Source organism: Artibeus jamaicensis, unplaced genomic scaffold (assembly GCF_021234435.1).
Source record: "Artibeus jamaicensis isolate MK-2021 breed Jamaican fruit bat unplaced genomic scaffold, CSHL_Jam_final contig_482, whole genome shotgun sequence".
Lineage (NCBI taxonomy): Eukaryota > Metazoa > Chordata > Mammalia > Chiroptera > Phyllostomidae > Artibeus > Artibeus jamaicensis.
Genome location: NW_026521857.1, coordinates 2,908,838 through 2,921,895, shown reverse-complemented (window position 1 = coordinate 2,921,895; position 13,058 = coordinate 2,908,838). Strand labels below are relative to the sequence as shown.

The 13,058-nt window shown below is 48.7% G+C and overlaps 1 protein-coding gene across 5 annotated transcripts in view; it reads right to left on the bottom strand.

Annotated features, from left to right (window-relative positions):
* The window catches only part of LOC119051265 (phosphatase and actin regulator 1), a 293,468-nt gene that overhangs the window by 57,807 nt on the left and 222,603 nt on the right, over nt 1-13,058 (bottom strand). For all 5 annotated transcript variants that reach the window (XM_053668235.1, XM_053668234.1, XM_037147945.2 and 2 more), the window contains one exon: nt 2,199-2,520. In XM_053668235.1, coding sequence (XP_053524210.1) covers nt 2,199-2,520 — 322 coding nt within the window. The remainder of the gene's footprint in view (nt 1-2,198; nt 2,521-13,058) is intronic.

Genomic DNA, 13,058 nt, shown 5'->3' with positions numbered 1-13,058 from the left:
AAGGGCAAGCTCCTGCAAGTGACCCATGCATTAATTCCCGATGTCCTGGCTGGTCTATCAGAACAACCCTGGGCCTTGACCTCGGATGGGAGGGAGGGAGACAGAGGCGGTAAGAAGAGCCTGGGGACTGCCTTGGCTCAGCTGCCAAGTTCATGCCGTCCTCCTGCTCACCCCCACCTCCCATAGCGCCTGCTCTCCCACCGCCCCACATTCGTTCTCCAGATTCATTTCGACGAAGCATCTGACTCAGTTTATGTCAAGACCTACCCGTTATTCTATAGTCAACTGATGTTCTACAAATACACAGAAATTACTGAACTGAGGAAAACAGTGTAACTTGTTGCTTAGTACTTCCAATGGAACCTTTTCAAATGGCACGTGTTAAGTGGACATGTCTTTAGCAATATCCTCCTAGTCCATTGTCGTGAGTATCTTTTTCAATTGAGTGAAGCTCCTGAGAGATAGGAAAACTGACTGGGTCTGTAGTAGACACAGGGAGAGGAAACTGTGTTGACTGTCAGGTCTTTAGGAAAGCAGGTGCACGGGAATGAAGAGTTCTGGAGTTGCAGCCGGAAGACCCGGCTGGAGCTGCTCCCTAGGGCAGTGCTTTCCTAAATGTCTACGGGGGGCACCAGTTCTGTTGGTGGGTTGGTTGATTTACATATTATAATTTTTAGTCCTTCACAAATAGATGTTTTGTGATAAATATAAAAAATGAAATTCCTTTTTATTATAAGATTCAACAGACAAAATTAATCTGTCAAATTGCTATCAAAATGTGCAAAGCCTTGCTCTCAATGTCTGTACCCGCTTGTGGATGGGCACCAAGCAGTTGGTGGCCCTCTCTCTGAGTAGCTGGCACTGGGGGACTCAGCCTTCCGCAGTTTCTGCATGTGGTCTCCCCAGGTGGGGTGAAGATTAAGATGATAACAGAGGTGTGCGATCAATTAAAAAGTGCCATCGAAATGTTAAATTAGTATTGTCCTCATTAACAACAACAGTAGTTGAAAATGATGACAAGGGGCTAAGCACGTTTCTGTTCTGTGAAGGCAGCTGTTTATGTGGCACAGTCAGGTCAGACTCACTCGTGGCAGCCACTTCCCTCTCAGTCACAGGTTCCCCGAGCACAGAATGCCCGGCGGAGCGGGAGGGAGAAAGCCGCTGAGAGTTGGGCAACTGCAACAGAAAGCTCCCAACAGTGTAGCCTTGCCTCTGGGTCTCTGCCTGGCAATCGGCTGAGACCCCACAGTGCCATTTCCCATCTGTAGGACCCAGTCAACGGAGGTCACTAACCTGGGACAGCCACCAAAGGTCCCTTCATGCTAGATCACCACTTTTTTCTTCCCATGCCAGGGAACTAGGTCAAGGAACATGCCTCGGAGTCATACTGGGGAATTTCAGCCACCTCTTGGGCACCAGAAGGGTGGTATTTGAACACACACATGCACGCATGCACACATCAGAGCTATTCAGAAGCAGCGTGGGCACTGTCCCCGGCACTGGGAGGCGGGGTCTGTGCTGCAGGCCCGCCTGCGGGGTTTTCTGGGCAGATCTCCTGGCCATGCTGCTGGGAGCAGACTCTAGTATAAGAGGGGGCCACGCCCGTTGTTAAATATCGGAGGCTCCCACACACCTGAGCAGATGACAGTGCTCTGCCTTACCCACCAGCACGAACCAGGGCACACCTCTCCACCTTTCCTATCCCTCCGGTTTTCCACCACCGGTCTGCCAGCTCTCATCTTTTCTGATTTTACATTCAAATGGGCATTTCTATGTCATAAAAGAAATATCTATAAAATAAAAGGACTAAACAGTCCAGAAAGACATGAAATAGAAAATAAAAAGATTTTTCTACCCATCTCCCCACTATTCATGATCATGTGTGTCTGCTTCCAAAAAACGTTAAGACTTACAGAAATTTGGTATGTGCTAGCGTGTATGTTACTTTTCCCTTTTGATAAATGTGATTGCTCTCTAGGTGGGCAATCGGCAACGTTATTTTTTTCTTCCACACTTTCCTTGACATTCAGATTTTGGTCTCCTGCCCCTCTGCCCCAGGGGCATAAGCCCCGCCCTGGTCTTCACATCTCTCTGTTCTGATCAGACCCCCAGCCCTTCTCCTTCCCCCTCCCCAGCCAGGTCCTTCCCTCCAACCTTCACCTTGCCACCCCCACCCCACAGCCCCGCCGCCCCATTACCTTTCCAGCCTCTGCATGGTCATGGCCAGCGTTTTGTTCAGCTCGTCAATCATCCTGCAGCCCGAGGGGTGCATGGGGAGGGAGCCAGTGGCGGAGGGGAGATGCGGGCCCAGGCTGCCATACTGCAGCTGGTGCTGGATCTGGGAGGGCAGGACTGTGTGGTGGTGCTGGGCCCCACCCTGCTGGCCACTCTTCTGGGCTGCGTAGGATGCCAGGGAGAGGTCTGGCCCCCCTACAGGCATACAGATCATGACTTTCTTTGGAGGTAGCGGAGGCGACAGTTTCACTGGCAGACAAGGCAATTTCACAGGGGCGCCAGGATCTGCGGCAGAAGGAGGGAGAGGCAGATGTGAGTCTGGGCACTGGAAGAACCCCAGGACACGGCGCATGCCCACCATGGAGCCGTGGTCATGGAGGGGCCCTGAGATAAAACTCACCCAGTGACAACAACAGCAAGGTGAGTGCTATTCAGCAAGCACCCACCATCTTTTGTTTCCTGCCTAAAGTACGCTGGTCCATGGCCCTCAGGGATTCAGGCATTGGTGCTGTCTGTCACACAGCAGTCAGGCTGAGGCTCACAGTAGCAGAAGGCAGTGAACGGGTGCAATGCACTCTTTTGCTCATGGCAACCCATGAACCTTCAAAGAGACTGTGCTACGATGTGCCATGAGGACTACACTTGGCCATCACCAGTTCAGTAGTGTGAACACACTTTCAAACAGGCAGGAGATTAGAATTCAGCCTAGGTTCAAGTCCACTAACAGCATAACCCTCCACAAGTGACTTTAACGTTGCTGACCTCCATTCCCTCATCTGGAACCCAGAGACGGTCTCCACATCTGGAGGGATGTTCTGTGAGGACCTGTTGTCACGTGGAGGGCTCAGGTGCCCCGTATGGTGCTGAGCTGTGGGCATGCTGGTTACAGTGGCCCACCCACTCACGTGGCATCCATGGTGGGCTGTTCAACCTGCGGCAAGGCTCCACCAGGCACTCCGGGGGCCTGGTGAAACTGGCTGCACTGACCCACTGGTTCATGACAGCAGTACTGAAGCCTCCCAGAGATGTTCCAAATTAAGGAAAGTGTAGGGTTACACTAGCCCTCAGGGTGTCTTAGGGGTAACCTTGTAGTCCTCCGCTGTACCCCACATTCTTGGGCACCGTGTAGTGCCGGTGGGGGTGGGGCTGAGTCCTGTGGGTTGCAGGCTCCCTCGGAGAATGTGGCCGGGAAGGGCAGCAGGGGAGGGGCCGGGGGAGGGTGGGCTAGCGCACGTGCAAGGGGGGCGAGCACGCTCAACTTCACACCTGGGGCTCCTGTCAGGGAACACTGTGGGGTTCCACTCTTGGTCTTTGAGGCCTTTTTCTCCAACTCTTGGTCTGCTTTGAATGCGGCAGTTTAACTGCCACAGTCCTGCCAAAATGACATTCCTGGACCACACATCTGATCTCGTCACTCCTCAGTTTAAAATGTACCAATGGCCTAGAAATAAAGCTCCCTTTCCTGACACATCAGTCAGGGCTCCCGCAGTCTCTCTGCTGTGCAGCCCATGTCTCTGTGTTCACACTGCGTCTCTGTGGGGTCTGCTCTGCAGTTGGAAGTAACCTCTCCCATCTAACTTCTGATCAGAGTCTCTCCTACAACATGTACTACTTTTCTCCCGTGGATTTTACTTATTTGCTCACCCCCAAATGTAGTCTCCATCCTCAGCTCCGTCCCACCAGGTAGCCTGTGTCCCTGGGCTCATTCCCTGGCTCCCCGCCCTCAGCGATCACCTCCCCTCTTTCACAGAGAAACCCAAGGCGAGCCCTCAAGGCGCCTCTCCCCTTGGGACTGGGCCGTTTTCTCACCACGACCCACAGGCCTCCACCCTCACTCCAGAACTGCTAAGTTCCCCCAACCACCTGATATTACCATACCCCTGGCTTTTGCTACTTTCCCCTCAAATTGGAAGTTTCTTTCTGTTGTCTTCTTGGTCAACTCCTACTCTCCCTTCAAGACCCAGTTCAAAAATGACCTCTCTTGAAAATTTCCCTGGATCATTACTTCACTCCCCCCATTCTGCGCCTGCTGGGCCTGCTGTGGTCATGCGGCATGTTGGTGCCAACGAGGTCAGTTCATCGCCAGAGCCAGCACTTACATCAGGCTTATTACGTGCCAGATGTGGTTCTCAGTGCTGTTCATGTCTAACCAGAGGAATTCTCGCAACAAGCCTGTGGCATGGACACCACGATGATCTCACTTCTACAGATGATGGCACTGGACTCTGAAGGCGGTGAACTGGGTGACCTGTTTACCTAGCTGTCTCCTCTGGAGAACAAAGGCGGTGAATAATTCGTCATTATATCCTGAGCATCTTGAGCAGGTGCCCAGCTCACAGAGCGTGAGGTTCAAGACATGGTTACAGAACAAGCGTAAACTATGATACTCTTGTGAGGAGTGATTTCACACCTTCCCCAGAAGGACAGTCTAGGAGGTAGACATGAACCTAAAATGGGCCAGATTTCTGGGATCACGCAACTGCGGATGTACGGATACTAAACTGCTGACCTTACAACCGAGGTACAGAAAAGCCTAAGAGCTCCAGGGGGCCTGGCAGGACGGCTCCCCCGACTCCAGAATGTGAGCCGATGACGACCACCAGGCTCTCTTATGCTCTCCCCAAAGGCTCGTCCTGTTCGGTGCCCTGCCCCCTGCACAGTGGTGCTAATTCCGAAGTGGCTGAGATGCAGAAACTCACTCCCTCTGTCCTGTTCCTGTTCCTAAAGAGAGCATTCCTGTGGCTCTGGGAAGTTTTAGCACAAACCTACCAATGTGTCTGGAAGTGTTACTGTTTTTCCTCAGGGACCCTTAGCCCGTGATTCCGTCCTCTGTGGGTCTAGGTGTGTGTCTAAGGCAGGCAGGTGCTAACATGCTCGGGCAGGAGAAAGCAGAGCCAGGAGGGCAGCCGGCCACTGTGGACGCACCGTGATTACAGAGGTTCGGCCCATTTTGTTAAGCTCTGATTTCCCTCACTCGTCCCTCCAGAGCTACTTCTCACACTCCCACAGCAGAACTCACTTGGGTTCATCACTGGAAAAACAGCCACATGCATACTAGGAATTCTGTCAAAACCAGCAAGGAGGAAATGACCAGCGGGACCAAATTAGTGGAGATGGTTGCTTTTATTGTCCCAGGAAAGACCGGCTACATGGAGAAGCTATTCTCCCCCTCATCTGCTTGTATCTTCTTTCTGGGTGTTTCATTACACATGAGCATAAATTAAATAGGGATAGAAAATGTGAGTGAATCGTTTAAAATAATTTTTGGCTCAGCGGGTTTGGTGATAAGGAGGAAATTAAGAAAAAGGTTAAAACTAGAAGGCACGATTGGCTTTCAGTCCCCATCTTTCTCTGGCATTGTGGATGACCTGGTGTGCCTAGGCAGCTCAGATCCTCAGAAACTTGGCAGTGCCTATTTGTTATATCTTTATGACATCTTAATACCTAGTCCTGCCTTCCAACAGATCTGGAGGATGTGAAGCCAGCTGTACAAGATCAGTCATTCTGAATTTCTGTCTATCTCTTTATCCCTCTGTCCCTTGTAAACTTCCGTGTTCTCTGCCCCCCTGACTGTGACACTAGCCTGGGACCTCACCTCCTATTTTATGTGGATAAAAGGGTCCCAGCCCTCTCATCCATTCCTGCCCGGTACCGGTCATCTCCGTAAAGCACGGGTCATGCAGGAGGTCCCACAGTGGCTCCTTGCTCCAGTCCATGCTGTGAGGCCCAGTGTAACCCTTGGCCACTCCTGTCCAGCTCCTACACCTCCTCGGCCCCTCCAGTCAGGCTAGTGTCCACCCTGGGTTTCCCAATGACCATGCGCATCCCCTCAGGGCCGCAGTCCCCACATTCTAAAGTGCTGTCCCTGCTTTTGCCTGATGATCAAAATTGCATTCACCTTCCAAAGCACAACAGAAGACCCAACTTTCCCCTTGCAGCCTTCCCTTCCCCAAACCCCTGCGACTCTGAGGGTCAGCAGCCACATTTAATTTTGCTTGGTTTTGTGCTGGTTCCCACCAGCTCCTTCTCTTCTCCGCTGGCTCATGGACGTCTCCGCCCACACGCACGTCAGCATTTCCCCGGCCAGGGTGCCCGGCCAGAGCAATGGTGAGGCGCTGGACTCCATGACCCACAGTGCTGGCAGCCCCGTGCTTCTCAGTCACCGGGGCACATTAGGATCATTCTGATGCAGACCACCCACAACCCCGCTCTGGGATCCCACCTGGGATGGTGGGGGGTGGGGTGGTTCAGCTTTGTATGTTTAAAAATTCATATTTGAAAACAACTCTTAGACTCTTACTCAGGTCCTTTTCTTAGAAACAAATGAAAATGGTGCTAATCCTTAGATCAGAGTCCTAGGACCACTTGCAACCATTCCCTGGTGTTTGCTAGGAGTTTCTCTTCCTAGGCTTCATGGGACCCACTGAGTCAGAATCTCTGGGCCAGGTGTTTGGATTTTAAAGGCTTCCTAGGTGCTTGCCTATATACACGGGAGTTGAGAACCACTGATTCTGGGCGCTACACTGCATGGAGTGTGGTGCTACCCGAGTCTGGGGCGTTCCAGAGCTCAGTGATGGGGACGCATCTGCCCCATCCAGCCCCCAAGCAAACGTCCGTCCTGAAGTCATCCATCATCAAGGTGTCCAGGGCCCGTTTCTATGCCCTCAACATGTGAAAAATGAACGATCAGTGTGCAAGAAACCAAGTTACTGCAAGCTAATGAGCCTAACGTCTAGTCATGTAGGGACCAGCTTGCCTAAATCTAAAGTTTGCAATGAAAGGATTTGGTCATAAACCAGTTTGTCCAGTAGCACATTCAATTTAATTTTATATCTATAAAAATCATTTATCATTGAACATTTTGTGAATGATAAGATTTCTTAACTCCTGGTGAGTGGATTTTTCTATTTTATTTGCTTTAGAATACTTTAAGGACATTTTAGACAAGTTTGCCTAAAAAGCCGTTCTTCAAAATTTTGTCTCAAGCAAGAAATAATTAATCAAAAGCTTAGTTTTCCCGACAGTGTTAATTCAATGTATCAGACTCCTCTGCCTCCTCCTGCCGGGTGTTTGAATTTCCCTCTGTGTACTACAGCATTTGTTAGATGAACAGAGAAATGTGTCCCGATACCCGTTCAGCGAGGCACTGGCATTTCTGTAGTGAGAGTGACAGAGGGACATGAATGGACTGGTACTGAACTGCATGCCACCCACGTTTTCTTTCCAGGATACTGAGTTCTTGGCGGCAGTGACTTCATCCACCTCGATAGGGGGACCAGGGAGAGGCAAAACCCAGTGCCTCCCTTCCAGAGATTCAAACTCAGTAGGTCTACACCAGAGCTCAGGGGTCCATTTGATAAATAGGCTCCTAGATCCTTCTGACCCCGGTGGAGAGCACACTTTGAGAACGTGCTGATAAGTTTTTATTGGACTAAGAAGCACAAAATCATCACCAAAATTTGTCTTACTGAAAAATGGAAGATAAACTGTAAAAACCACTCATTCATTTAGCTCTGTTAGCACCAGCAAATCACTTAAACTCTTGCTATTTCATCTGTGAAATGGGGATGAGTAAATATATCAGAGGACATAGTGAAAATTAAGATAAAATACATAAACTGTGTAGCATATGCAACCTGGTAAATAAATGGTAACTGTAATTCTTGTTGCTCCCATTATCATCACTATTGAAGTGCTTCCTCAGGAAGCCAGCTTGCCCTCCACTAGATTGGTTAGGTGCCCACCACGGGGTTCTCACAGGCCCCTGCGTGATTTCTTTTGTAATAGCTTTTCACATAGAGCCCATTTAATCCACTTCACTTCTCTCAACTGGTTGCTGATCTTTCTTTCTGTCCCTCTTTTCCTTCCTCCCTCCTTCCCTTCCTTCCCTCCCTCCCTTCCTTTCTTCCTTTTTTAAAGTAGGTGGATATGATGCATTAATTAAATCACAATGGGTTTGGCTGTTTCCTCACCTGTTCAACTAGCACGTCTGGCCTAGTGCATATCAGATGCTCAGTAAACATTTGTTGGTTTTCCTCCTTACCATATCTTTAGAGCACTGTGAAAAGGTAGAACCTAATGATCTGTTTCTCTTAAACTAAGGCTCAGCTAATCAAAGTGTGGTCTGAAGAGTGCAAGCAGCAGAGCATGAGACACATGCAGATTCTCAGGGCATGGCCCAGACCTCCTGAATCAGAATCTGCATTGTTACAAGGCCCCACTGAACTCTCCAGTCTGAGAAAGGATCCTTTAAGAGCCATTTGTTGGTGAAGAGGCTGCTTCCTCCACAGACAAAATGATAAGAGCCCTGGACCTTCTGGAGGAAGGAGGTCTTGCTCTCTGAGGACTGGACATGGGCTTCAGGAAGCTTCTGCTGCAAGCCTCGTGAAAACACCACTAGATTAGAACTCAGAAGAGTTGGGGCTGAATCCCAGACCCAAAATCAAGAAGCTCTGTTTCTTTGCCTAAGACATTCGGCCTTCGGAGCCTTGGTTTTCTCACCTGTAGAAAGGGCATATTATCCTCCTCACAGGTTTGCTATGAGAAGGAAATGGATGAACGTCTGCACAACCTCCACATAGGAGCTGAGGGGACGTGTGCACTGAAATCCAGCCTGTGGTCCATGCTGATGCGGGCCTGTACCACCCCAGAGGAAGGGGCAGCTTTATTTAATTCACTGCTCCAGAGGGCACATTTTTATAATTTTACAGAGTCCCCAAACAGATTAGCACAGGACCCAAGTATAAAATAACCCTAGTACAATCCTTAATATGTAACAAGAGTTCAACGGATAAGGTTTTCATGGATTCTGAAAAAAATAATATGTTTGCTCCCCCCACTGGTGTTGTGAGGGTCAGACAAGGTCATGGGGACATGCTTTGTGATTTCCAAACACTATACGTGTTTGCAGTGTTAATAACGGTGCTCTTGCCACACCTGTGAGAGTTCACCTGGCCTCATGCTTTTCCATTTGCAATGGAAAGATGGAAGCCAAGAAAGCAATGGAGAGTATGGTGGTTCTATTGTAAGTGTGTAGGAGAAAAAAACAGATGAAAGTGAACCAAACAGTGGAGCAAAGAGGCTTCCAAAGGACCATCTTTGCAGTTTGCAGTGTTGCACAAGGAACTGCAGGAAGAGAAAAGGCGGGGTTGTCCAGGCTGTTTCCTGCACCTGGCCCCACACCAGTACTGAGAACCAGTGGAGAAGAATGCAGACACAGCAGTGAGAAAACCTGGGAAAGATATCTAACCTTTTTTTGGACTTTGGCTCTTTTTCCTCTAGAAATCCAGGGATGAAAATGCCTCTGTTACCTCAATGGTCTCCCACTGAATAAAACTTTGCATGTCTCTGCTGCATGATGTTTATGGACTGTTGGAGGGCTCACTCTACCTCCTGCACTTCTAATGATGGCAGTGGCCGGTCCCGCTGGGTGCACAGGGAGCTCCTCACATGCTGACCTAGAAATGCATAAGTCTTCTGCAGCCAGACTGACTGAGGTGCAGTATATTCATAAAACTCTCTCTGCCTCTGGAGTGGAAAAAGCAAAACAACCAGTTCCAGAGAACAAGGAACATAAACCCAAACTGCGAGTGTCAGAGAGCTATAAAACCCAAAAGGGCTGTATTTTCAAACAAGACACAGCTGTGGACAAAGAGAATGAAACCCTCAGATTACTTCTGTAGCTGGCTCTCTTGCCATAGGACAGTAGAATGAGTCTGGCTTAAACGATTACACCCCTGGCCTCTTTCCTCACTTTATTAACACCTTTTGCAAAAGCCATTTGTAACTGCTGATGTATCAGAAGTACTTGTGAATGATAGTAGCACTTAGTGTCTTAATGAACAAAGATATAAGAGTTTCTCAGTCATTTGCTGGTTCTGTAAGCATAGGTAGCTAGATATTAATTTTTAAAAAGGGGGCAAAGGAAATCAGGCATTATTAAGGACAATCAACTAGGAAGTGCAGGCTTGCTCCGCTAGGAAGTTAGTTTCCCACACTCTCTAGGGAACCACTGGTCCTCCTCCTGCAGATCACTGGGGGGACAGGCCAGAACCAAAGGGTAAGCACATGTGCAGTGGGAGCCAAGATGGTGACCACAAAGACCTGTCCATCTAGCCTGGAAAAAGGACAGGATTGGATAAGAGGCACAACACTAGAAGATCTAAGGAATGAATTGGTTAAAAGGCGGACCCATCAGAAACCCATGAAAGCTTGGGAAGTTGACTGGTTATTTGAAAAAGTGCCTGGTCCTTCCCAAACCAGAGATAATATAATCCCAGCTAAGAAAGGGTGCTCTCTCTCTCTAATATGTGGTCGCCCATTTGCTTGTGCATTTTCTTCCCTTAGCAACCATGTGGCCTTAGCTGCTGCGTGGCCAGCAGCTGCATGGACCCCAAACACAGGCTCTAGTGGGAGCCTGGGTACAGCAGCACAGCAACAGATCACAGCTGGGAAAAAGCTAAGAAACCTGGACAGGTCCTGAGACTGCTGAGGCCGAATCAGTGGCACAGACCCTTTGGAGGACGGTCTCTGTTCTTCGTTCTTGATGAAGACGAGGCTGGACTTTTTCCATGGCAGGATGGATGGAGAAGAGACAATGGCCACTCAGGGGCAGCCCTCTAATCTTACCACATCACAAACCCTCACCCATGGGTCTCTTGAAATGCTTTTCTTGGGATCCTGTGAAAGAACACAATGTTCACTGGCAGCAGTTCTAGTAGGTCAGAAATGCTGGTCTCCTTTCATAGCTATAGACATTCCACCCAAAGACATACATGCCTATAAGAAGTGTACTAAGAACTTAAATAAGGGTCCAGTGTCACTGAACTACTCAGTCGACTCTCCCAGTTGCAAGAACGACACTCAGAGGAGCTCCATCAATTTCTTCAGGCCATCCCAGGGATTCTGTGGCAGTATGGCCTTTTTTTCTTGATAAGATGCCTGTGAAGGCAACCTATGTTGACTGACCCCTTGTGGTGAGAGGGATGGTGTGGAGGGAAATGAGAGTGAGGAAGTTGTGTCAAATGTCTGCCCACCTGGCTTGCTCTCCCAAGGCTGGTCAGCATCTGGAGGCTACAGCAAATGTCTGACATTGGTGAGGAATATGTTTTAAGACTTTCCAGAGCCCTAAAATTGAGGGCTCTTAAGTGTGCACCACCAGCCCCAGCACCAGCAACTGACTTTGCTTCAGAGCCACTTTCCACAAAGAAACATTTTTGTTTTAAACTGGCCCCACCCAAGGCCATCTGGGAGGATGACAGGTGGAAAAGCACGTGCCTCACTGAGATGGAGAGGCTGGGCCGTGGAGGGGGTCACTCACCAGCTGAGTCACGGGGCATGTTGCCTTTCCAGAGCAAGCAATTAAGTTAGATTTTTTACCAAGTAAAATTACACATTGCCAGGAAACTCCCTTCGAAGTGTCAAAACGGTAGATGTCCCTATAATCATGAGAACAAATGCCTGTTGAAAGATGAGTATTTTGTTAAAATTCATAAGTCACCTATATAAAAATATATGATACTGTTTCTTTTTGCAGTAATGATGAGTACTGTTGCCTCCCTTGGAGACTGAGTGAGGAAAGTGCCATTTGGTCCATAACTGAGCTGTTGAGCCTGAGCCCCCTGTGAGGCCGGCATATGGGGGGAGGTGAGAAGGTCCAGAGATGGACAAATGAAAGGAGCAAGATCTGACCAGGTCTACTGGGGAGGACTGCAGCTTGTGAAAATCCAGGCAGAAATGAGAAGAGATAAAATCAAGACCACAAGTCATGAAGGTAAGCACAAATGTATTCATCTGATCTCAGGACACCGGAACCTGAGGAATATATCTATGAAGTCTGAGAGCAGTAAACTTAGATCATGTGAAATGAAATACTATACAGAGCTGATGAAACTATTAAAAGGTAGCACAGTCATGGTGAAGATACAGAGAAGTTCAAGTTAGATCCACAAATGTTATAAAGAAAGAACAAGGATGGCTGCGGTTCATCTCTAAACTTGCATCTGTCTAGTACACAATATTTATTCACTGTTGGAGGATGCACTCAGATTTCTCGCATTTATACTGATGGAGGTGGCTGGTCTAACCATCTGCTGCTGGCGTCTGTGAGGCCATCCATTCCCACCTGAAATTCCCAGTGTGTTCCCTGACAACTAAGGCTGGACCACAAGTTTGACCAGTGGATGGCTGTCTTGTTCTACCTGCTGGCTACTTGTACACAGGGTTGCATTTCCATCCTTTTTATCATGGGTCTTTCCCACACTACACAAAGCAAGAGAATCAGATTTTATTCATGGCAGAACTCAGAGCTGGAGAACAAGTATTCTGCTATGAACTTGAGGGCAAATGACCACCCAACTCTTCCTTAGAAGCTATCACAGAGACAGAGGCTTCTCTCCCTCACAAGACCTCCTGTTCCTTGCTGGCCAAGGACACAACAGGGAGCAAGGCAGATCATACTCCTGCCCTCAGGAAACTTACTCCTGGGAGAATTAAGGGGAGCAGCTTGGTGCCCTTTGCAAATTCAAGTTGATACTGGATAGCCTGCAGTTCCATCCATTCGTCCGGCATTGTTAACCGTCTTATCCATGGTAACATCAAGAAGAAAAGCTTGTGTGAAATCAAGTCATCATTGCTAAAAGTCTGCAAAAGATGCCCACTCCCTCCACCAGAGTTAAATTCCTCTTCATGGCATTCAAAGCTCTCCACAGTTTTGCTTCAGCCCAATTACGACTGATCATTCATTACTTTCTTACAAGGAGCCCATGTCCCTGCCATGCTGGGCTATTTGCTATTTCTTAAACACACTATGCCTCATACTCCTG